The sequence below is a fragment of the Sceloporus occidentalis genome, unplaced genomic scaffold (genome assembly GCF_023333645.1).
Source record: "Sceloporus occidentalis isolate IW3139 unplaced genomic scaffold, rSceOcc1.0.p SCAF_2, whole genome shotgun sequence".
In the NCBI taxonomy this organism is placed as follows: Eukaryota; Metazoa; Chordata; class Lepidosauria; order Squamata; family Phrynosomatidae; genus Sceloporus; species Sceloporus occidentalis.
The window spans coordinates 156,486,337-156,511,513 of NW_028316982.1; the positions used below are offsets into that span (position 1 = coordinate 156,486,337).

The 25,177-nt window shown below is 40.4% G+C and overlaps 1 protein-coding gene across 1 annotated transcript; it reads left to right on the forward strand.

Annotated features, from left to right (window-relative positions):
- Window positions 1-554: 554 nt before the first annotated feature.
- Window positions 555-8,549, forward strand: LOC149319169 (DNA dC->dU-editing enzyme APOBEC-3G-like). Its single transcript, XM_089507981.1, has 4 exons — window positions 555-604; window positions 1,887-2,484; window positions 6,228-6,315; window positions 8,328-8,549. Exons 2-4 carry the CDS (start codon window positions 1,924-1,926, stop codon window positions 8,510-8,512), a joined length of 834 nt encoding a protein of 277 aa, XP_089364107.1. The 5' UTR covers window positions 555-604; window positions 1,887-1,923; the 3' UTR covers window positions 8,513-8,549.
- Window positions 8,550-25,177: the final 16,628 nt, after the last annotated feature.

Sequence of the window (25,177 nt, forward strand, 5' to 3'; positions counted from 1 at the left end):
TAATCAAAACAGATTATGAAATTATATTAAACTAGAGTTCCTAAAGCTTTGAAAAACATTAAAGTTTTTAGTTAAGATTCAGATTCCATATCTCTGCACACTCTGCATACAATGATGGAATCTACTATACCTAGAAATTATACTATTTCTTTCTTATTAACCATTCTAGCAACCCAGGCGCAGCAGCACCAATGTTTGAGTGTGAATGGTAATTGAATTGTAGCATTTGTGGAAGAGGTCACTGCAGATCTACTTAGGTTTGTGTTTCAACTTTTTTTCATCAGAAAAAAATGCCATTTTCATTTTCATTATAAGTACTGTACAAGATTAGCTGCTGTTAAAGCAGGCACTGGTCATCTCATTTTAAGAAGCATTGAACAGGCAGCAAGCACTGCCCAGGAAACACACAATTTATTTTATTTATTTATTTTAATGTTGTGGGCTGCTGTACATTTGCCACTAGATGGCAGAGAAGATGCAACTCTAGATGTTTACGCACAGCTTTAGAACACAAAGTGAAAGTTGGATGACAAGCAGCTTTTCAGCAACTGTTTCCGGAAATTATGTCAAACCCTTGAGTATACCTGGACAGCAGTTGTATTTGGTGAGTTTGGTAAGAATCAGAGGAAGAAAAGCTCTGGAATGTGGTTTGATTATCTCCGAGTTGTGTTTCTTTCTTTATGTTTAATTACTTCCTTTCTGAAGACGTGGCTGTCTTTGTTGCCACAAAAACAATTAAGAAAACGATGGCACCTTAAAAATTAACAATGATCAAACCGTCACTATATAGGGTGTCACTGAACTATGTGTTTTAATTTTCCAGATGCAGAGCATTTACACAATGGGTTGAGAAATTATACAGGGGACTTTAAAAGATCTAGAACTTACGTTGCATCTGCTGGAACCATTCTCAACTATTCTTGTTACATGATCACTCCTAAGACACAATTTATTTAGTTCCCTCTCCTTCCCATCTGATTCTAGAAGTGTTGTTGTTGCAGTGTGCCTTCAATTTCTGACTTATGGCAACACTAAAGCAAACCTATCATAGTGTTTTCTTGGCAAAATTTGTTCATGGGGTGGGGGGGTTGCCCTTGCCTTCTTCTGGGGCTGAGAGAGTGTAACAAGGTCACCCAGGGGGTTTCCATGGTGGAGTGGCGATTCGACCCCTAGTCACCGGAGTCCTAGTCTCACATTCCAACCACTACAGCACCTTAGCTTTAAGAAGCATTATGTGGTACAGTTAAGATATATCTTGTTGACATAAACATGACTTGCATATTTTGATAATGTTTTTATCACAAGTCAGGGACTGGCAGAGGCAAGTCATTTGCTAGTCATTATAGCATGTGCTATGGAAGCAAAAGGCTAAAGCAAAATAGACATTGTTGTTGTGTGCCTTCAATTCGTTTCTGACTTATGATAACCCTAAGGTGAAACTATAATGGAGTTTTCTTGGGAGGATTTGTTCAGAGGAGGTTTACCATTGCCTTCCCCTGAGGCTGAGAGAGTGTGACTTGCCCAAGGTCACCCAGTGGGTTTTGTGACTGAACTGGGAATCAAACTCTGACCTCCAGCATCATAGTCGAACACTAAAATCACTACAGTATGCTGGCTCACAAAATAGGGTTGTACAAATAAAGCAAGAGTGACAATAGAAAAAGAAGTAGGGACCTGGCAAAAGTAAAGTAGGGCATAACTGTGGTGGGAAGGCATGTGCCCTATTGAAATCATCTTCACATATATATTCCAGACATTTAGAGAGCCAGATTGCTCAGTGGTAAGTCACATTGGCTTTTGTAGGAGTGTGAGTTTACAATATTTATGGAGAGTAACAATGTAGTTCATCCCAATTTCATATCCTTTTCTTTTTCTTTTCTTAATAGCGTTGACAAGCCATCTGGCTTAGTACAATCAAATGAAATGCCATGCTTTCCCAAAAAACTGCTACCTGAAAAAGACTTTAAAGAAAATTTTAATAATACAGCAATAGTCAGAAAAACATTGGTCCTCTTCAGTTTAAGAAAGGGGAGCAGTGTCCTTTGGGAGACATGGGGCTATGCATACAATGATCCTGGTAATCAACATGCTGAGCTTTTGGTTTTGAGTCATATTGAAGGATATATCCAAGAAAATCATATCAAAGGAAAGTATATAATGACATTATTTATGTCATATACTCCTTGCCACAAATGCAGTATTAGGATAACTTCTTTCTTGGCATCAAGAAATGGACTGTACATGGAAATAAAAGCTTCAAGGCTATATTTTCTTAAAAGTGAAGGACAAAAAGGCCTCTGTCTTCTGAAGAGGACTGATGTCCTCTTCAAAATGATGGACAGATTGGACTTTGAAGAATGCTTCTATTTATTTGTGCACCCATCAAAGAAATTTGCATCATGGCCAAATTTGGATGAACAAAGCAGGAAGAATGCGGATGATTTGGATGCGCTTTGGAAACAGACAGAGAATGAAAAATTTACAGTAAGGACATTACTACATGTGGCTTTTAAACCACAGTTACACCAGGAAAGTTGCAGCTTTAGCTATACTTATCACATGATTATGCCTCTGACCAATAGCTGCTCTGTCACTAACCCATCCTTTTTCATTGATGGAAGAAACCCATCAATAACCTGGCAAGCGTACAAGTCCCCAGGGGCAAAACATAACTCCCAGGGCAGTTGCGCAGTTACCAGTGATGTGGTTCCAGTTTCCCTTTCTCCCCCTATCCCCCTCCCCTCACTATTCCCAAGCAACCTAATTATCTTTATTTATTTTTTAATTTATTTCCTTTATTTTTTTTTTAACTTCAATTATGGTAGCAAAGCTACAGAACTGCATGAGAAAAGTAGTTTTTTAAAAAAATATATCTAAAGGCATGGTGGGTAGGGCATAAGGCAGGGAGGCAGGGTTACAGGACAGTCAGGAAGAGAGTGTGATAGAGACAAGAGCCCTGAATATACAACTGAGAGGAGGTGCTCTACATGCGGTATGTCCCCATTTTATTATTTTCTAGCATGACTGCTGCAAGAACAGGGTTCATGTGGTAAAGTCCTAAATAGGAGATTTATTTGCAGTGCTACCACCACCAAATCCCTTTTACAACTCTTATAAGGTCATATACCATATAAGATCATATACAAAGGAACTGAGTTTAGAAAAGTTAAATAGAGGTATTGCAATTGACAAAATGGGAGGGGGACATAACTGTAAACTACAATCTCTGTGGGATTATAGGAACTGTAATCTACACAAATGTGTTTCTGAAAGTCATTGTTCAGTTGTTGAGAATAGTGACTTCTAAAGAATTTATTGAGCGGCATCCATGACTGACCTCCATTTCATTCTGGTGCTACTTCTGTGTTGTCCACAAAGAGGGTAAAAAATAGAAGAAAAAAATTAATGGGTGCAAAACTACTATTGGCAAATTACTTTCAGAAACAAAAAAAGGGGGATTTACTGATGTTTTCTTAAATTCAATCCAGTTAATATAGGAATAGGAATCATACAGCCTTCCCCTCCTGACATTGTTGGACTGTGATTCCCAGGATTCCTCATCATTGGCTATGCTGCCCAGGGCTGCTGGGAGTTGAAGTTCAACAACATCTGGAGGGTCACATGTTTCCCACACGACAATTAATGAAGAGAATGTGCAGATTGTGGCAGCAGCAACCACACGCTAAGGCCAATCTGGTCTTTGCAAGGTGCAAAAAGGAGCTGCAAAAAGTGGCTCCTTTTTGTGCTCTTCAAAGGGTGCAATAGCCGTGACAGCATGGCTTTAGGCAGTGCCAGAGGAGTGTCATGATGCCGCACGCCATGTGATGCATCGCGCGGCATCACACCACCCCCAACCCAGCCTTTAAGGCCGATGTGTAAAAGGGCCCAAGTTAAAAAAGTGCTATTCACATTGAGGTGTAACAGATGGCCAAAATGAAGTGGCTTCCAACTGCTTTGAAGGCAGGGCATTTATATGATGCACACCTCCAAAGTGGGTGGAAAGTGGAAAGAAGCCAGATTCAGAGCTAAAAACTGGAGCAAATAAAACCTGGAATACCCTGCCTTAGCCCAGAAAACACACATCTTCGACCCTGCATATAAATATCTTGAGGTGAGTGCAGGGCTGTGGCAAAGCAAAGCAAAGCAAAGCAATGAAAGTTTGACAACTCCAATGGATGTAATTACAACATACACAAACCAGATAGTCCAAAGGAGCCCATGGACTGAAGGAGGCACGTATGGAAGACTCCATATTTGTGCTTTGCCAATGTATCGCTCGCACACTGATGCACAGATGCCCTATATGGACAGACCATCACATGTGCAACTGTGTGGCTGCTTAAAGGGGTGGCGAGACAATGGGAGGGCATCTGGGCAGATGTGGGAGGTACTTGGAGATTGCAGGTGGTGGTCTGTGCAATGGTGCACTTGTATGGTGGGGAGGGGGGGGGAATTACCCAGTGGCACAGCTTGATGTCATGCAGTGAGGTTGAGCCATGTATATTGGGCCTGCCTCGGGAGCGGGCTGTGTAGGCAGTGGGGGTTCAACCTGGTTTTGAAAAAAGGAGGGTTGAGCCACTTTTTCCTGCCTGTTTGCTTCAGCCCACTGAATGCAGAGTGTCAGTGATGGTATTTTATTTCATTATATTATTTACGGTATTTATACCCTGCCCTTCAGCCCTAAGGCTCTCAGAGCAGCTTACAATTATTATTATTTTAAATAGATGGTTCCCTGCCCTCAGGCTTACAATCTAAAAAGACATGACACAAAAGGAGAAGGGAATGGTGGTGGGAAAGGGGATCAGGTCCAGCAGTTCTTCAATCCTTCTGAATCCTGAACCAAGGCAGATAGACTGGAGGGAAGGCTCTGCTTCTTCATCTAATGGTAGTAGTAGTGGTGGTGATAAAAGCACCTAAAAGCATCAGAAACATTTCCAAGCACCATCCAGTACAGTTTTATTTATAAAATGAATTATGTCATCTATACATACAAATGAAATATTCAATTAATAATACAGTTTATTTATTAATTATTTATTATTGCACTTACATCCCACCTTTCTCCCAAAATGGGGTCCAGGGCAGCTTACAATAGTTTTAAAAAATAAATACAGCTAAAGCATTGATTACAAAAGTTAAAAGAGAATTAAATATCAATATTATTAAAAGCATGGTTGAAAGCAGTTAAAAACACTTAAAACATATTTACAACATAGTTTCATTAAAGCACATCATATTATGCACACACTATATAATGAAAATTCAAAAGGGCTGGCGAAGTCAGAATGTCTTCACCTACTAGCATAATGAGTGGAGGAAAGGAGGCCAAATGGATCTCCCATAGACGGGAGTTTCACAGCCTGGGAGCCACAGAAAAGGCTTTCTCATGAGTCCTTGCCAATTGTACCTGCTAAGGTAGTGGGACTGACAGAAAGCTCTCCACTGCAGATTTTAACGCATGCCCTAGTTTATAGGAGATGTAGTCTTTTTGATAGCTGGAATCCACTAGGGCTTTAAAGGTCAAAACCAGCACTGTGAATTCTATGTGGAAAGAGATGGGTAAACAATGCAGCAGCTTCAATGTGGGCATTATTCATATAATCACTGTACCCAGCCCTGGTCAGCAGCCTAGCCGTAGCACCTTGGATCCACTGAAATTTCCAGTTTCCAAATGCAGCCTCATGTAGAGTGAGTTATACAGTGTGCCCTTGCTTTACGTGGGGATCTGTTCCAGACTCCCCCGCATAAAGCAAATTCCGCACATGTTCGAGCCCCATTTCCTCCCTGCGTGGCTTTCAGCATATGAAATTATTGTCTGGGAAGCTTCCAGAGGAGGCAGTTCATGTTGTGTTGTTGTTGTTGTTGTTGTTGTTGTTGTTAGTGGCCAGAAAAAGAGTGGGCTGGGAATTGGTATATATAGCTTAGCTCACACTAATATTTACCAAATTTTTGTTGATTTATGGTCACACATGCCACATATGGATATGTTTAATTCTCAGACACATGCCAGTCTTTTTCAATTTTAAAACATAGGCTGATACTAAATTCTGATCTTTGTATGATCTTGTGGGAAATGATACTGATCATATAGATCATATGAACTGCTATTGATTTGTGAACCGCATGAATATAACTGCTTTTTAGCACATGCATTTTAGCTTGACAGAATCAACATTTTTATCTACTGTCCCACACCAACTTGGTTTTTAAAATCTATTTTGTGCTAGGCAAAAGAAAAGAAGACAGAAGAAGAGGCCAGAGAGGAAATTAAAATATCCAACTATGACAATATGATTGAACTGGATGACATTTCAGGTAATATTGCCATTTTTATTAAAAATTGTAAGAACATAAGTCAACTAATCAACATTTTGTATAAAGAAGTACTTAACAATGGTAAAAGTGCTGAAAATTGGGTTGTCAATCCATATTAATGTTTGGAGGCATACTCTGAGACTGTTATTACTGGGGCTGTTTAAAATGAAAAAGTCACAAAAATCCTATCTGGATAGCCTGGAGAATCCAGATATGGCTATCTTGCACCATTGTAAATGGATTTTGAATTTAGGAAAGCTTGCAGTCATTGACTGGAGTTGGGATAATTATTTTTACAAAGCAGTTCAAGTATGTCTGCACAAACACCCTTTGCTGCATCACTTTCACATTTGTCTCTGTTTGTCCCAGAGTGACACATTTGTGAATTTACAGCTCATGCATGACAATGTTAGGATCTGACACTGGCGGGTTACAGACCGCCTCTTTGGGGCGGGCTGCACCCACCCCTTTCCCCGGTGTATCGGGGCCTGAGCTGCCAATCCGCCGCTTTTCAGGCTGCGGGGAAGCAGCAAAAGGCCGCTTCCCCGCAGCCTGAAAAGGGGTGTCCTTGGGGCTTCAAGCCCCAAGGACACCCCGCGGCGGCGGGGAGGAGGAGAAAGGGGCCGCTTGGCCCCTTTCTCCCTTGCTTTGCTGGGCACAGCCGTCTGAAGGCTGCGCTCAGTGACGCAAAGCGGCGACGCAAACCAGGAAGGAGCTCCGAAACGGAGTTCCTTCCTGCTCTGCGGAAAGGGCGCACTAAGCACCCTGCCACGGACCGACGATGTCACGTCCGCGCTGCCCCGTATAAAGGCGGCGCGGTCGTGATGTCGTCATGGCGGCCCCCATGTGGAAGGGGAGCTGCCATTTTGTATGGACTCAGTCTGTACTAGGGTTAGGGGGGTGCAGAAGCACCGCACCTTCCTAACCCTAGTACGGACTGACTCCGTACTTTCATGACGGTTTATAACCCGCCACTCTCTGATGGTTTTCTAAAAACAGTGGAGTTGACACTGATGGTTAGGGGCATACTCAAAATTTAAGATTTTAAAGTAGCAGCTGGGAGCAAAGGCCAGGACCCTGTGTGGTTCTTCTGGTTATAGAACTGCTTCCATCAGTGGATTTGGACAGGGAACAATCCTCCATGAACTCTCCAATACAGAAGAGTGAGGGAAGTTCTCTCATGGTGGATGGTAGTGTGACATTAAATGTCTGCAGAATTGTTATTATTTTAATTGTTATTATTTATTTGTGTCCCATCTTTATCCCAAAATTGGGACACAGGAATTGTTAAAACTGGGACAGATTAGAAACATACAAAAATACCAGTAATAACATATAAAAGTTATTTTTTCAAAAGGCAGTGAAACAATCTATATAGTTAAAACTTTACAAATTAAATCCATAAAAAAAAGGCACCAAACTGACATACCACTGAAGTCCATTCCTAAAAGACTGTTGGACTAGGGAAGTTTTCACTTAAGGGTAGAAATGAGCAAGGAGGATGCACCTTAGCCTCCCAAGAGAGGGAGTTCCAAAGTCTGGGAGCAAATGCCAAGAAGGCCTTCTTCCTTGCAGCCACCTAACAGGCCAGGTAGGTGGTGGAACTGCAACAAAAGCCTTAGTGTTTATATTTCAACTAAAACAATAGAAGTGCTTATATTTTATGTAGCACAGGTACCCAAGAGTAAATGTATATGCAGCTACACATAATAGTTTGTGGCATGCAGTGGCTTGCAGCTGTGACTTATTTGAGCAAGTACAGCACTGCGTAATAAGAAAGAAATATTTCTTGTAACATTTGTGTGGATATTGCTGGGATACTTTGAGACACATTTAGCTTTAATTTTCTACTATCCTATGAACATTGCAAGCAAAAAGCATCTGAATTTCAAGATCTGTTGTGGGGGGACAGAACAATGAAATGCAATATAATTTCAAAATGCAAGCCTAGAGAGTTGTGTTTTTCAAAGTACGAAAAGTGATTATACTGATTGTTTTCTAAATAATTTTAGCTTGTGCTGCATTACAACTTGATGCCCATGAATTTTCCAATACAAGAATTATTTTGGAAAGTCTCTGTCAAACACCAGAGAGAGAAGGAACTCAGCTATCAGGACCAGAGACCCCTCAGAAGTTGAACTCCTCAGAAAGAATAACAGAAGCCAGCCAGATTGTTAAAAGGAAACTTGATTTCTAGAGAACTAGAAAGCATAAATGTAAGCTTTCCCATTTGATCTTTTCTTTGTCCTGAACCTGTAACAAAGTATCAGTGAAGAAGCTATCTAAATGGAATGTTAGTATCTTTACTGCCCTGTCAGAGCAGTCTGGTGCCTTACAATACAGTGGGCCCTTGTTATACGCTAGAGTTTGGTTCCAAGATCCCCTGTGGATAACAAAATCCGTGGATGTTCAAATCCCATTAAATATAATGACATAGCAAAATGGTTCCCTTATAAAAAATGGAAAATCAAAGTTTAATATTTGAAATTTATAACTTTTTTTGAACATTTTCAAACCGTCGATGCTTGAATCTGTGTATATGAAGGGCCAACTGTACTACAAATCCCAGGATTCTGAAGGATAGAGTTAAACTGGTATCAAACTGATTTATTTCTGCAGTGGGGATACACCAAGAGTGAAAATTCTCAATACTGCAGTTCATAGAATCATAGAGTTGGAAGAGACCACAAGGGCCATCCAGACCAACCCCCTGCCATGCAGGAACTCACAATCAAAGCACCCTCCAAAAGATGGCCATCCAGCCTCTGTTTAAAGACCTCCAAAGAAGGAGACTCCACCACATTACCAGGCAGTGTGTTCCACTGTCAAATAGCTCTTTCTATTAGGAGGTTCCTCCTTATGTTGAGGTGGAATCTAAGACATATAGGGCTTTATAGATCATAAAAATGATTGTTTTTCCCATGCAATCCTCTTTCCCCTGCCTTTGCATGCCAGTGAGTGATAAGTAAGGGGGGGTCTAAATGTCTCCAACACCCCCCATCTGTTGATTGGTTTTTTAAAATGTGTTTTGTAATGTCCCCTAATAAACACATGTTACCCAAAGAACAGTTGGGGGACTGGGGTGTCCCCACCAACTGTCAGCATAGTTTCAGATGTTGAGGAAATTAGCTTTGTAAGAGGCTTGGACCATTTGCATCAGTGTATAGCAGTACTAAGTGTGAGGACTTTTGCTTTGGGGTGAATTAAGAAAGTTTACTTTAGAATATATACAGTGTGTAACAAACACAAGATAGCAATTCAAACAGACGCAACATACAGAGCTAACCAAAATGGAAATATGGTAAGAGGATAGCAGATTTTAGGAGTTGCTGCAGATTTATACAGTCAGCCCTTTCTCTCTGTGGGGGTACCATTCTTCACCTCCCCACCCCCACCTCACGGATAGCAATTTCACAAGACATCAAGTCCTGCTCTACTCAGTGGAGGTGCAACGTGTGCATGACTGCACTGGCACTGCTTGGTGCACACGCTGCAATTGCGGAGAATGGAATGGGGCCATCCATGGATGATCCAATTTGCAAATCTGAAGCTGCAGAAGAGAAGAACCAACTGTAGTTACCTGTCTGATGAGAAGACCATGGAAAGCTGGATTTGCTCAGTCTGAAAGGGCTGAGGGTGACACAGAACATACATAGAGTGTGGGTGTGTATGAGGACTAGGCTGTGTGCACCAAGTCCCAGTTAGTCCGCCCTCCCCGAATTTACCCTGACACATGTAAAAAAAAACCTTGTTTTTTTCATAGAGCTGCAGAGCAAAAAGTGAGTTTTTAAAATTCAAATTAATGCCAAAAAGAAGCTATTTCACTGTGAAACAGGGAGTACATTGTTCTGTATTCCTACAGAACTGGAAACGAAGTGAACACACATTTTTTTCACCTGTGTAGGCAACCCCTTACAGTAGGCCAAGGGGGAGCTGGGTTCAGATCCCTACTCAAGCGGGTTATAGACCGCTGCTTTGAGGCGGTCTGCCGCCGCCGCCGTTTGCTCCATAAGGGAGCCGCCGCAGCCACACCGCTCGGCTCCCTTGCGGAGCAAAAAAGAAGCTCCAAAATGGAGCTTCTTTAAGCGGCGCCTCTATGACGTCGCGAGGCGCCAGGGGTGGACTTGCGACGTCATAGACGCCGCGACACGTGCGGACGCACAGCGTCCGATACGTAAACATGGCGGCCCCCATGTGAAAGGGGCGCCGCCATGTTGTACGTATGGAATACGTACTAGGGTTAGGGGGGTGCGGAAGCACCACCCCTTCCTAACCCTAATACATATTCCATACGTATTTTTTGGTGGTTTGTAACCCGCCTCAGTTATGTATCTAAGTGGCTGGACCAACTATTCTCTCTAAGTTTGCATCTATACTGCAGAATTGATGTAGTTTGACACCATTTTAACTGCCATGGCTCAATCCTGTGGAATTCTGGTATTTGTAGTTTTGTGTGATATTTAGCCTTCTCCCTTAGAGAACTCTGGAGCTATAACAGACTACCAATCCCAATATTCCATAGTGTCAAATTGCATTAATTTTGCAGTGTGGTAGCAGCCTAAGTCTAACCTCTCTCATAGGTTTGTTGTAAGGATAAAAATGAGGGGAAGGGCCATGAACCTCCTTGGAGAAAATGTGAGATTCCAATGGAACAAATAAAAACACATTTAAAAGTATAATCATGTTCAGAATTCCAACAATCCAGCCCTGTCTTTTTCTTGGATAACCTATTATATTCCCTTTCCATTTTTCAGTCAACCAATTGATAGTCAAACAATATTTCATACCTAATAAGTGTCCTCAGTTAATTTTGAGGTGGTTTTTCTTTGCCCACTTACATTGTGTTATTGATGTAAATATTTTTGTACTTCTGTAAAACTTAGGATTCCCCCAACCATAAAAGAGGTATTTTCCCACTTTTATGTGAATGTCATGTTTTACCTAGATAAGGATCCATGCTCAGAAAATGTTAATACAGTCGTCTTTCGTGGACAGCAAGCCAGGAGGGACATTGATTACAATGGGGCTCCAATATTGGCAATTTTCTCAATTGGGGGTGGGGCGGGGGGGTGGAATAGAGCCCCCATGAATCGGAAGGGATGACTGTAGTATACTGGATATACTTGTTAAACTTTACAGGTTGTGCAAGCAATCATAGAATCATAAAGTTAGAAGACACCATAAGGGCTATCCACTCCAATTCCCTGACATGCCGGAACATACAATCAAAGCACCCCTGACACATCAGGACTGCTGTGTAGACTTTTTTTTCCATTGGATCAGATATCAGTGTAAAAGCTTAATGACACCAATTTGCTGCAGCAGGAGGCTTGTAATAAGTTCTCTCTAGAGTTTGGATATTGTTGTTGTTGACAACAAGCCATACTATCTAGCAGGTTCTGTGAGTTGTAGTAAAAGAAAGTAACTTTCCCAATCTCTTCCCCAATCCTCCTGGAATTCCTATTGACTGTTCCTAAAACAAAAAAAGGCTGGATGATTATTCTGGTATTATTTTTTCCCCTCTGTATGACCACACAGCCCCCTGCATTACTGAACAGTGATATGAAAGTTACATAACCTCCCTTAACGTAAACCAGGGATGGAGAATATGTGGCCTTCCAGATGTTACAGGGTTTCATTTCCCATCATTCCTCAGTACTACTGATGGGCATTGCAGTCCAAGAACATTGGGAGAGCCCCATGTTCCCCACACAATAAACTTCTCCAATCCTACTAGTATAGCTAACTTTGTGAAATATCTGCAGCAATAAATTATAGGATAAGGGATGCCGAGCGTTGGAGAAGTGGATGGAGTGATACAGATTTTATGCCTTTCAAGTATTATGAATTTTGTACAGTATTCAAGACAACTATGTATTATTTTAATGTTTTTAAATAAAGGTTTAAGACTTACCAGAAAAGTGTGAGAGATGATTGATTTCTGCATAAATCTGGTAATTTCCCTGTCTCCTTTGCCATGGGTAAATTATGGAAATGAGTAGAAAATATGATAGATCATTCCTGGTGCAGGGAAATCCTTAACAGTTTCTGATAAATTACCAGAAATGCTTGTGCCACCAGGTGTACTTTGGACATTTACCAGGGTTGCAAGACTCAGCAGCAGCTCTCCCCATGTATCTGAGGAAGTAGGCTCAAGTCTAGGAAAGCTCGTGCTGCCAAAGTCTCCCTTCCAGTTAGTCTCAAACGTGCTACAAGATCCCTTTGCATCAGCTCTCCTGAGGCTTTGGCTCTCTGCAACTGTCATCCAGGAGCTATTCCCTCAGGCTGCATAAGAAGAAGAGATATTAAGGAGAGCCACACCATTGTCACACTGAGATAACAGCAGTGTTTTGGCTCTTCCTCTGATTTTTGTTTTTCATTCCATTTGCTTGCTCTAGGAGGAGCAATAGCATTTGGCTGCACTGCAACATCACAGTTACATTACACATGGAACCCATTCAGCCTATTATAATGTTATTATTCCATTACCTGCCATGGGTCAATCCTATGAAATCCTGGGATTTGTAGTTTGTTGAGACACTAGAGGAACTTCTTGGCTGAGAATTCTGAATGTTCCTCCCTAAATTGCCAAACCCAGGATTACATGGAATGAAAACATTGCAGTTGAAGTGGGATCATAGTGCTATAATTCTGCAATGTGAGGGGAGGGCAGTCATTATAAGAACCTTTATAACATTAAGAAATGGTTTTCTGTGTGTTCTTATTTTCCTTTGCCCTCCCTTTGCCCTTTCTGTTGTATCTTTTTAGATTGTAAACCTTGTTTGCCTTTAGAGCTGAAGAATGCCTAATAGTTTCAGCAAACAAACAATAAACAGGAGGAGCTAGAATTGACTATTCTTTTAGCCTTGGTAGGTCTGACCAGTAGATGTCAGCAAACATTGTGCAAAAAGACATTTGAGACATTTACTCTACTTAGATTTGTCATTCTAACGCATATGCTGCATCAGATGAATAAATCCTCATGTCTGGACTAAGCAAAGAAATATTGCTTTAAAGGTAGGAGCTCTATTTAATTTAATAAAAAAAATGTATACTTAGAAGAAAATCCCACTGAAATGAATAAAGACTCATTCCAAAAAAATGTACATAGAACTAACCCTTGTCAAAGCCATGAGTTTATGGATTTTCTTAATACAGTTGGCCCTTCACATTTGCATCTTTGACTTTTGCGGATTTGATTATTTGTGGTTTTCATTAATATGGTCTTTCTAGCAATCTCTAGGCCCTCTAGTGCAACTGTGCTCGAGAATGTAGATGTTCCAAGAGAAAACACTTGTCTAGGCATTTGTAGGTCCTCCAGCATGATTCTATGATTAACTTTTCACAGATGTTGACCATAGAGTTGCGCTAGAGGACCTGGAGATTCCTAGAGAGGTATTCTCTCAGATAAAAAGAATAGTGTTTTTTTTAAATGTGGTTTTTCCACATTCACGGGGGTCCTTCACCCCTCATCCCAGCAACTGTGGAGGGACCACTATTATTTTGATAGTTCTTAGATTGGTGCAGCATACTGTACATCAAATGTATAGCTAAAGAGACAGTGCGGTTAAAAACCTTGGAAGAAGAAAGCATCCAAACTTACATTATTCCTAATGTGTGAACTAGAAGAAAAACAGTTATTATGTATGATATGCAGTGCTCTTTGTTTACACCTCATTTTCAAAAACAGTCAACTTCTTTCAGAAAATGTTGTCATTTATCTGGATCACCCACCAATCCAGGCATCATCCGTTTGAATTTTTTTTACACTAGACTATTTGCAAAACTTGCCTTGCTTAGTGGTTTATCATGGCCTCGTTCCCACTATGGTTTAAACCGGATCGTGATTCCAAATGATTCAGTTTAAACCACCATGGTTACCACTTAAATCGAATTGCTGTAGTGATTTGGAAAGGGGGGGGAGCATGGTTTTTACCCATTTAACCCATGTCAAAAAGATGCTGGTAAAATGGGGTGTTTGGGGGAATGAATCAAATTATTTGAAATAAATCAGTTCAGCCCAGTGGGAACCAGGGTGGATTCGAATCAGATTCGAATCCCTCTGGTTCCCACTGGCAGCAGCTTCCCCAGCCTCCCGGCCATATCTCCATGCCTGCTCCGTCCTCCTGGCCTGCCTCTCTCCTTCTGTCCTGGCCTCTCCTCTGCCCCCCGCTTACCAGTATGGCCAGAAGGATGGAGGGAGGCATGGCAGGGAAGCCGCGGCTGTCGCTTCCTGCACCTGTTCTTGAAACCAGTGCAAACATATTGGGAACCACTGTGTTTGCTGAACCAGTTTCAGGAATCAGTACAAGAATCGAACCAAGAGGTAAGTGGGAGTTAGGCCCACAATTCCAAGATATAATCTGGGAACTATTCAGCTAGAAAAAGGGTGGGAACTCCTGATGTTGGAGAGTAGCTCCCAGCAGTCCTAACCTATGGGAAGTTTTCATGGGATTTGCAGTAAAATAACATTTGATAGGCTTCATTTCACCCATCCCTGGACTAGAAGGTTTGAACTTAATGGGCAAAGGTTTTAGGGCTTATCAGACATTACATTTAACTTGTGGCAACCAAATTCTAGACATCCAGCATTCTGCAGTGGTTTGATGTTGGACTAGGAATCTGGGAGAGCAGGTTTCAAATCCCCACTTAGCCATGGAAACTCATTGGGTGACCTTCGTCAAGTTATACTCTCTCAGCCTCAGAGGAAGACAATGGCAAATCCCCTTGGAATAAACCTTGTTGAGAAAACCCTGTGATAGGATTGACTTGAAGGCACCAAATTGTAATATTCTGCGGTGAGAATGAGACACAAAAGAGAGGTGTAAAATCACCACTCTTTTAGGACTTAGTCTGTTGGAATAGTAGGCTAATGTGTTCTAACACACACATAGTGGATTACTTATTAATGCAAATACTTTAGTCACTTTAAGGAGACAGAGAACCTAAGCACACATAAAACAATGGATGATAAGTAGAGGATCAGTCTCTATTGTAATGACATCTGATTAAGTAGTCCCTCAAAAGTTCATTCTTCAATAACCTTCAAGAAGTCTATTTATACTCCCCTTCTCACACCTTTCCCCACACCTTTCTGCTCTCTTGCACTAATGGAGCTATTCTTCTGGAATTGTGAAACCAAGAAAACTTTTTATAAAATGTTTACACATGGGAAAAGACAAAAAGACAGGAGGGAGGAGACATTTTCTTCAAAAGAGGCAACCCATCTTCTCAGCAAAGAGAATGGCCTCTGAGGTGTTGCTTGTCTTTTAAAAATTATATAAAAGCCATGGTTTAATCTTGTGATAATTTAAACATGGAATAAAAATTTAATCAATTACTTTTGTTCAATCTTCTGAACAACTGAATGTGGAACAAAATGTATGTCAATTAAGGTAACACTTATTAAATATTGCAACCCTGGTTAAAATAAAGGAAATCTCACACCACTCTTGTGATGTCTGCTGTTGGAATCCAATCTTACAAGAATCCACACAGAGTCCAGTCTTCAAGTAAGAGCAGTAAGTTTATTCACCCATGAGCTACTGAGCACAGCCAGTCCCAGGAGAGTGAGATGAGGAAGAGAGAACAATGAATCCCTCTCCAACCCTCTTAATAGTATATATAGACTACAGCTGATATCACTAAGGGCTGTGTCTTAAAGGTACCTTACATCACATCTCCTTTTCATGGAAATATAAAAAACCAATGATTATACACTTTAGAAAATAATACACTTTATACAGAATTTTAAAAACATAAGTAGAAAACATACATATAAAGAATACAATATTTCTCATTGACCTAACTTACACAAATGATAAAGAGTCACCTTAGGACCAAGGTGCATTTTCAAGGAGTATATCTCTCTGGCCTAAACACTGGTCTACCATATGATGTTATATATGTCGGTTGCCTATCTGTTGTTGGTAATGTTTGCATCTCATTATTATTCTCAAGAGCCCCACCATATCCATTGATTAATGCATCTTGTGTTACACTTCTGTCACTGATAATTTCTGACATCCGTTTTCTTAATTGGCGTCTATTACGTCGATATATCCTACCATTAAGAGTCTTTATTTGGTATGACCGTGGTTGTTTACATCTTTCTATCACTATGGCAGGAAGCCATCTTTCCTTGGGGTCATTAGATTGCATCCAAACTGCATCTCCCTCTTGTAATGGTTGAAGTGGTCTAGCTGTTTGATCATAAAAATGTTTTTGCCTTTGTTGAATTCTTTGTAGATCTTGATGCACATTAATAGGAATCCTAGGGCATAATAAACCAGTTGTTATGGGAAGTTTACTTCTCAACATCCTGCCCATCAACATTTGTGCAGGCGAATATGACAACCCTGTGACTGGTGTATTGCGATATTCCAACAATGCTAGATGTAAATCCCCACCAGCCTTCCCTACTTTGTTCATAAGCTGTTTGATAGACTGAATTGCTCGTTCTGCCATACCATTAGATTGTGCATATCCTGGACTACTAAAGCATTGTTCAAACCCCCACTCTTTAGCAAATGTTTTAAATTCTTGACTAGCAAATGGCATGTTATCACTCACCACTATTCTTGGTATCCCATGGCGAGCAAACACAGACTTAAGCCTACAAATTACTGTTTTTGCAGTTTTATCAGGTAGACTTATTATTTCTGGATATTTTGAAAAATAATCAACTATCAACAGAAATGGACAACTATCCTGTTCAAAAATGTCTATCCCCACCTTTTCCCATGGCATTTCAGGAATATCATGTGGTTTGAGTGGTTCCTTTTGGTTGTTTGGAGCAAAACATGCACAGGCACTACAGCTCCCCACAGCCAGCTCAATATCTCTTGACATCCCAGGCCAATACACTAATTTCCTTGCTCTTTCTTTGGTCCTTTGAATCCCTTGATGGGACTCATGAAGTTGTGTAAGTACATTTGGTCTTTGACTTGTTGGAATAATCATTCTTTCTCCCATAAAAAGAACTCCATCCTGGCACCAAACATGATCTTTAACTGGCCAGAAAGCTTTTGCTAACGGACTTACATCTCTCATATATTGTGGCCATCCTTGATCTAGGTATGTTTGAACCATCTTAAGCTGGGGATCACATTTTGTTGCCTCTTGTATTATACACACTTTGTCTGGATGCATTGCTAAAGCATTCACCTCATGTATTACTTTCTCATCTCCCATGGAATGCTCTTCACTACAAGGAGGATCTACAGTGGCTCTTGACAAGGTATCAGCCAGATACATAAGTTTACCAGGGGTATATACAATGTTGATACCTTTGAAGCTGCAAAAGCATTTGTTGCAATCGAGCAGGGGCACTGCCTATTGGTTTTTTACAAATTGACTCTAAAGGCTTGTGATCAGATTGAACTAACACAGTTTTACCAAACACATATTGATGAAACTTTCGTACCGCATATACAACCGCAAGCAATTCTTTTTCTATTTGTGCATAAATTTTTTCTGCTGAGTTAAGTGACCTAGAGGCATAGGACACCGGCTTGTTGTCCTGAAGCAGACATGCTCCTAAACCATCTTTTGATGCATCTGCCTGAATTACAACTGGCTTTGTCACATCAAAATATTGAAGCACAGGTGTGCTACACAACTTTTGTTTGATAGCATCAAAGGCTTTTTGATGTTCTGGCATCCACTGAAAAACTACATTCTTTTTTAATAGGTTTCTCAATGGGGCTGTCAGCTCTGCCTCTTGTGGAATATACTTTGCCAAATATTGTACTGACCCTAAAAATCTCAGGACCCCCTGTCTATCCTCGGGCGGTTTCATTTCTTGGACAGCCTTAACTTTCTCAGAATCTGGTCTGACTCCTTCAGCAGTCACTATGTGACCCATGTATTTTACAGAGTTTACCTTAAACTGGATCTTTTCTTTATTAAATTTAATGTTGTTGGCAAGTGCTGTTTTCATGACCTGGTGTAAAATTTCATCATGCTGTTCCACTGTTTCTGCTGCTATAATCATATCATCTGCTATCATATGTACACCTCTTATATGTCCAAATGTTTCTTGGTTCTTTTGTTGAAAAACCTCACTTGCAGATTTAAGCCCGAATGGTAAGTGATTAAAACAATACCTTCCCCATGGCGTATTAAATGTACATAATCTGGATGATGCTTTATCCAGTTTTACCTGCCAATAACCATCTTTTTCATCTATGATTGTAAACAATTTTTTTCCAGCTAACTGACTCAGGATTTCTTCAACTGTTGGGATGGTATAATGTTGCCTTCTAACTGCCTTGTTTAAATCTCATGGGTCAAGACATATACGCAGAGTGCCATTCTTTTTTTCTGTGATAACAAGGCTGCTCACCCAATCTGTAGGTCCTATCACTTTTGTTATAACTCCTGCATTTTCCATCTGACTGAGTGTATCCTTTAATTTATCATATATTGCAAAAGGCACTCCCCTACATCCTTGGACAACAGGAGCAACTGTCGGATCAATATATATGTGATGACATCCTTGAAACTCCCCCAAACCTTGGAAAATCTCGGGATACAAGCTGACTAATTTTTCTTGTGTTAATGACCCAGCTGTGTGTATGAGATCTATCCAATGAACTAACTCTAACTTCTCACAAGCTGGTCTGCCTAGTAATGGAATTGTAGAGCAATCTGTTACATAAAACAATAAGTTATGCACCCCTTTTGTTGTATTGCATTCAAACTCAGCCATTCCCATTGGTTGTATTTTTGTCCCACCATATGCTACAAGAACTGCATTGCTCTTAATCAGTGGCTTTGTACCAGGTATCCTAGAAAATATTTTGAATGGTAACACATTTGCTTCAGCCCCAGTATCTAACTTAAAATTAACTATATAGCCTCTTATAGAAATATCAGCATACCACCCTGTATTGTTCAGTTCTTTGTCTAATTCTGCTATCAATAGGTTACTTACACACAACTCATGAATATGTTGTCTGGTTTGTCTGTTTTCAGGATTAGCCATTTTTGTCCTGCATAACTTGGCATAATGGTTTTTCTTGCCACACTTATTACAAGTTTTTCCAAATGCTAAGCATCTCCGAGGTTCATGAATTGTGCCACAACAGCCACACCTGTTCTGACTTTTCCATTTGTCTCTAGTTCTTAAGTCTTTTACTCCCAAAGCTTGAGTTGCAATTTCTTCATTATCTCCGTTTGCAGTCCCTCTGATATCTCCATGAGCCTCCTGTAATTCACACACTCCTTCAAAAGCTGTTGTCATAGTTGTCAGCTGTGCTCTCGTTATCTCATCAACACGGCATATTTCCACAGCCTTCTCAAGTGTAAGGTCTGTTTCTTTCAAAAGCTTTTCTTTCAGTCTTTCTTCCTTTATGCTAAAAACAACTTGATCTCTTATCATGTCATTAATTGCAGTTCCAAATTCACAACTGGCTGCTTTCAATTTAAGCTCAGCAATAAATTGTTCATTTCTCACTCCAGGACTCTGTATATGGTTCCAGAAACAAAATCTTTCAAAAACAACATTCTTTCTAGGCAAGAAATAGGTTCTAAACTGTTCCAGAACCTCTGAAATGTCTTTTGGATTCTCTTCAGCAAAAACAAAGGTGTTATACACAGAAATTCCTTCTTCTCCCACACAATGCAGCAGGATAGCTATCTGCCGCTTCTTTGCTACATTGTCAAGTCCTGCAGCAGTAATATATAACTGAAAAGCCTGTTCCCATTTTCTCCAATTCTGAGCCATGTTACCTTCCATATTTAGAGGAGGGGGAGGCCGAAGTGAATCCATATCTTAATGCACTCTTCCTGTGAAATATACAAAGTCCAAGTTGCAGTACAGGAAGGTTTTACTTCTGACACCATGTGATGTCTGCTGTTGGAATCCAATCTTACAAGAATCCACACAGAGTCCAGTCTTCAAGTAAGAGCAGTAAGTTTATTCACCCATGAGCTACTGAGCACAATGTGTATTTGTTTTTATTTATTTGTTGACATTCGGTCCAGTCTTGTGTTCAATTGCATTTACGTTTCCATACTCCTAAATGTAAAGCTAGATCACTATTGCTCAGAGCGTGGAAGAGACTCCTTACAAGTAATTCCTGGAATTCTGTTAGTGGGCTTTTGTTGGGGTAAATACCATTATGCATGCAGTTACACTTTCTAGAAGGCTGTGTAAAGATGTTATCCTACCAGAGTTGTACAGGCAATGCTACAGTGGTATAACTATTTTGCAAAAAGTGAGTATGAGGCAATGCCCACACTGAATGATCACTTGTCCAATGCTATGTGGTCCAGGATAACTCCAGCAGAATTTATGCTGTGCATTTGCTGAACAGAGTCTCAGCCTTTGACATTATGTGCAATATGTTATTTTTGGGATAACAAGATTACCAGTATCATTGGCCAAGATCCTATGTTGAAGAAATGCAACATAACTTTGCTCTCATGGAGTTACACAGCATCCATGAAAGGGCAACTCATTAGTAAATGTTCGTATTATGCAAACCAAAGAACAATGATACGTCTTTTTGCAATGGGAAAAACACACAGGAGCCAACAATATTGGCCCTTAATTAAATTCCACATTACAGGAATATAATTTAAAAGAACACATGCATGTACAATTTTTTCCAATGCAAAATTAATACATTGTATGACATCCAACAAAAAAAGGAGTAACCACTGAACATTACCATATTGTACAACCCAAAGAAACATATTCTGTATTACATTGCCAGCATTCTGTTGAACTGGACTATTTCTTTCTAAATAGGGTATTGTGTCCAATGTACCCAATACATCAATATTTGCTAGAATTAAATTGATTTTCAAAACTGAAGCTAGGGCAATTTTCCATTGGCTAATTTGCACAGAACAATGAAACTCTTTATTTCACTCACTTCTGACTTCATTAAGATCACGTTTAGTGCTTTTCTACCAACATTTATACACTGGACTTGTTGGTTCCCTATTTCCCTGCATATATGATTGATGTTTCCAATACAGCAGGGGTAGCTGAGGCATTTAGAATTGTTGATCCATATACACAGACAGTGACAAGTGTTGCAATTGTAAATACTGCCACAGAGCACCTGTGGCTGACTGGTAAGTAGACTGCAGTACTGAAAATGGTAAAAATTCAACTGGTCCAAAGTGTGAATCAGACATTCAATCCATTTCTTCCATTAAAACAGCTGTCTTGCATTCTTCAGATCTGAATTAGCATTATCTTTGCATAACCATATTGCAATTGACAAAATATAGCACACCAAGCCACCCTGACAGAAAAGATCTCAGGAGATACTGTCCTTTTCTTCTTTAAATGAGCAGAAGCTAAGACAGTCCATCCAAAACCAGGTTCCAAATAATTCCAAGTGAGAAGTACCTGAATCAGACCACACTTGCCAGTTATTTCTAAGAATCAGGATATACAATAAATGGCAATAAACCTAAAAGAATATATTCTCTCCAGTATAGCTTTGTTGTTGTGTGCCTTCAAGTCATTTCTGACTTATGGTGACCCTAAGGCAAATCTGTTAACAGGGATCCTTGGCAGAATTTGTTCAGAAGGAGTCTGCCTTTGCCTTTTTTGAGGGTGAGAAAGCATGACTCGCCCAAGGTCACCTAGTGGGTTTCTATGGTCAAGGAGGGAATATAACCCTGGGCTCGCAATGTCCCTATACCAACATTCAGATCACTATACCGTTCTGGCTTGGAGTATAGCTTGCACAGGCTAAATAATCTGTCTGCTGACACAACACTCCTTTCTTTTCTCATATTACTACATTCTGTAATTTGTTCTGTCTAAACTGTTTAATTTTGTTTTGTTCTTTCTTCAGAGCCAGCTGTAATTCAGCTGCACTTCTGAAAAGTCCACAGTACAGATCACCTGTTTAACTATACAGTGAATTGTCCAACCACTCCTCCATGAAAAGGTGTGGTGCATACTTAGACTCACTGATTGGGCACAGAGTTCATCTGGTCTTCAAGTGAAAACAATACCAGTATCTCTTAGGCAGGCCTCAGCTGTAGCCCAGCAAAATGGGCTGGCCTTGACTACAGTTTTGTTTCTTTTAACAGAGAAGGATGTGTGCATCTATATTTAGAAACTGCTCTCAAGAATCAACATGTAGGCCATGCATGAGCATAATATGATATGATCTTGTTGAGAAGTGGATCCTGGGAAAATGTCCAGATGTAGGTGAAAGGTGACAAGGTTACCTGGAGTCACCAAGCTGCCATGATGAGTTGACATTTGGGCTGTGCTGAGTCACAGGAGGTGACATCATGATAGGCAGAAAATTGCAAAGTCACCCTGCATGGGGAAACTGTATAGAGGGTACACACCAGGAAGAGGCTGGGCAAAGTACATGGGAGATGCACATGTATATAAGGAAGGAGTCTCAATGTACAGCGTGGGTGTTGTGGAGTCTGGTTTATTGCAAGCAGCTTTGTCTGTCGGGACAAGCTTGTATACAGAGGAACAAAAAGTAAACTACCTCCTTGAGAGATAACTGCCTGTTGTCTCATTTGCCTGCGTCTGGTGGAGAGAAGGAATTCTCCAGCCTGCACAGAGCTTTGTTTTGCTTCTCAGGTGGCCATCCAGCTTCGGTGGGGCACAATGCGGCTCGCGCAGCCACGCTAACAGATCTTATATATTTGGAAAGATCCTGATTATATCTGGAATTTTAGATGTTCAGGTCCAAAAGTTTAGTAGAAATCTAAAAACAATAAAGATAAAATTTAGCTTCAACAAATACGTGTCTGAGGGATTCATATTAGGACAAACTGTTCAGCTGTGGTTCTCAGCTTTTGGTCTTTCAGATGTTTTGTATATCAGCTCCCAGATTCCCTGACCATTGGTCATGCTGTCTAAAGATTTTGGGAGGCAGACATGTAAACTTCTGGAAGATCAAAGACTAGAACCATTACTCTACAGGCTGCTCAGATAAGGTAAGAGTCTGAAGGAGACACAATTTTACATGATAATTACCAAGAAGAGGGAGGGATGGAATTACACAATCTCTCATCTGCACAACACAGTTAAGACCAATAGAATTCATGACAGGCAGCATATTTTTAATAACGTGCTGTCACTTGGTATCATAAGTAGCAACAGTGCATTTTATCCTGTTGCAGTGAAATCTAGATCTGAAGGTGTAAAGAGCACTTTCATCCTGGTCAGAAGGATGTGAAAACTGTAATGTATGAAACATATTAGCCTCTCAATTGCTGTGCTTGACTACATTAGATGGAACGCCTGAGACTCAAAGACAATGTTTCTGCATAAAAAGAACCTGTCAAATTATGACATGTGGCAGAAGTATCATAATTTAATCGTTAAAAAGACAGATGTTATTTCCAACAGGTTCTTGGTAGAAATTGTTTGGCATGGTATTTTCTATCCTGTGCCATGCACATCAGGGGTGTATGTCCATCACCCTCCCAAAATTTTGGACTACAAGTGTGCTCAAAGGTTAGGGACTGTAGAAGATAAATATTTGTATGGCTTTTTTGCCTGTCCTGACCATATATTGCAAGCTGTTTCAGCCTCCATTCCAGCTATCAATTTTTGTCAAGAACATCTGCATATGTACTTTATTTGCAAAGTCTGTGTTGATCACTAAGAAAACAGTACATGGAGCAAGCTTGTACTCTTAAAATAAGTCAAGAAAATCCCTTTGATGGGGTTCTTTCACAGAGACTCTTATGGAAACGGTAAAAAATGTAGGAAAACAATAAATCTATGCCTTTTATCCATTAAAGAGTGCTGAAATCATTTGACAATTTCTCCATCACCAGTAAAAGTTCTCTGAAGTATTCTCCACAGCATGTATAACTGGTTGTGAGAATTACAGTTCTCATGTGCTAGATGACTTTTAATGTAGGGTGCTACATGTCTGTTGCAAAGCATTACCTTCTTGTTTGTAAAGCTTGCTTTAACAATCACTGAGAAAAGTCAAGGATGTTACATGGTATGGTAAAGAATGCCTTCCCCCATCCATCCAGATCAGACCTTTGGAAACTTCTGATGTTCATTTGAAGTACAGGATACCCTGGAATACAGATCAATCAACATGACATTTCTAAAGGTGTTTTTTTTAACATACAGTATTTTATTTTTATTTTTCAGCCAATATTACTTGAGCTTTAGCATTATTTTTTGTGTAAATTAAATTGATCTTTGCCAGAAAGCCACAGGTAGTTAAAATTCTCTCTTTTTACTAAGGGGGGATACAGACAAGCAGAAAATGGCAGTGAGACGCCTTCCCTTTCTCTTGCTGATTGTAGCAGTGGTGACCGCATGTCACAGCAATGTTGCACCCAGGAAAAGGAGCCATGAAACACAGCTCCTTACTCGGCCATTGCCAAGCCACCATTAGCACCCTTCAGTAGCACTGAAAGGTGGTGTCCTTTGTGTGCCACAGTTTGGATGCGATGCATGAGGCATGTCATTGGTGTGAATGTGTGTGTGCCAAAATTGCACCCAGACAACATGGTAGGGTTCAGGAGCGTGCAGACACTCCACTCTCCCAAACCCTAAAATCAGCCCCAGGCTGGCACATAGCACCAGTCTGTATCAGGCCTTAGTTGAAAAGATGTGACCAATGTAGCATTTTTACAATTCCAACAATGTATCTGTAATGCTGAACAACTGAAATCTCTAAAACAAGGATCAGAATCATGCAGCCATATAGATGTTGGACTGCAACTCCCTTAGCCATCATAGCTAAACGTGAGGAAGAAATGATGGAAGCAGCAGTCCAACAACATGTGGAAGGCTACCTACAGTATTTCCCACCCCTGAATTATAGAGAAAAGGATCCATTGGCAGAAGCACATAAATAGCTAATGGTTCATGGGCAAATGTCAAATT

Excerpts from the sequence above, each read along its gene's own strand:
- LOC149319169 (XM_089507981.1), top strand. The coding sequence starts at position 1,924 with ATGCCATGCTTTCCCAAAAAACTGCTACCTGAAAAAGACTTTAAAGAA. Across the intron at positions 2,485-6,227 it reads CAGAGAATGAAAAATTTACA|GCAAAAGAAAAGAAGACAGA; the intron begins GTAAGGACATTA and ends ATTTTGTGCTAG. Across the intron at positions 6,316-8,327 it reads TGAACTGGATGACATTTCAG|CTTGTGCTGCATTACAACTT; the intron begins GTAATATTGCCA and ends AAATAATTTTAG.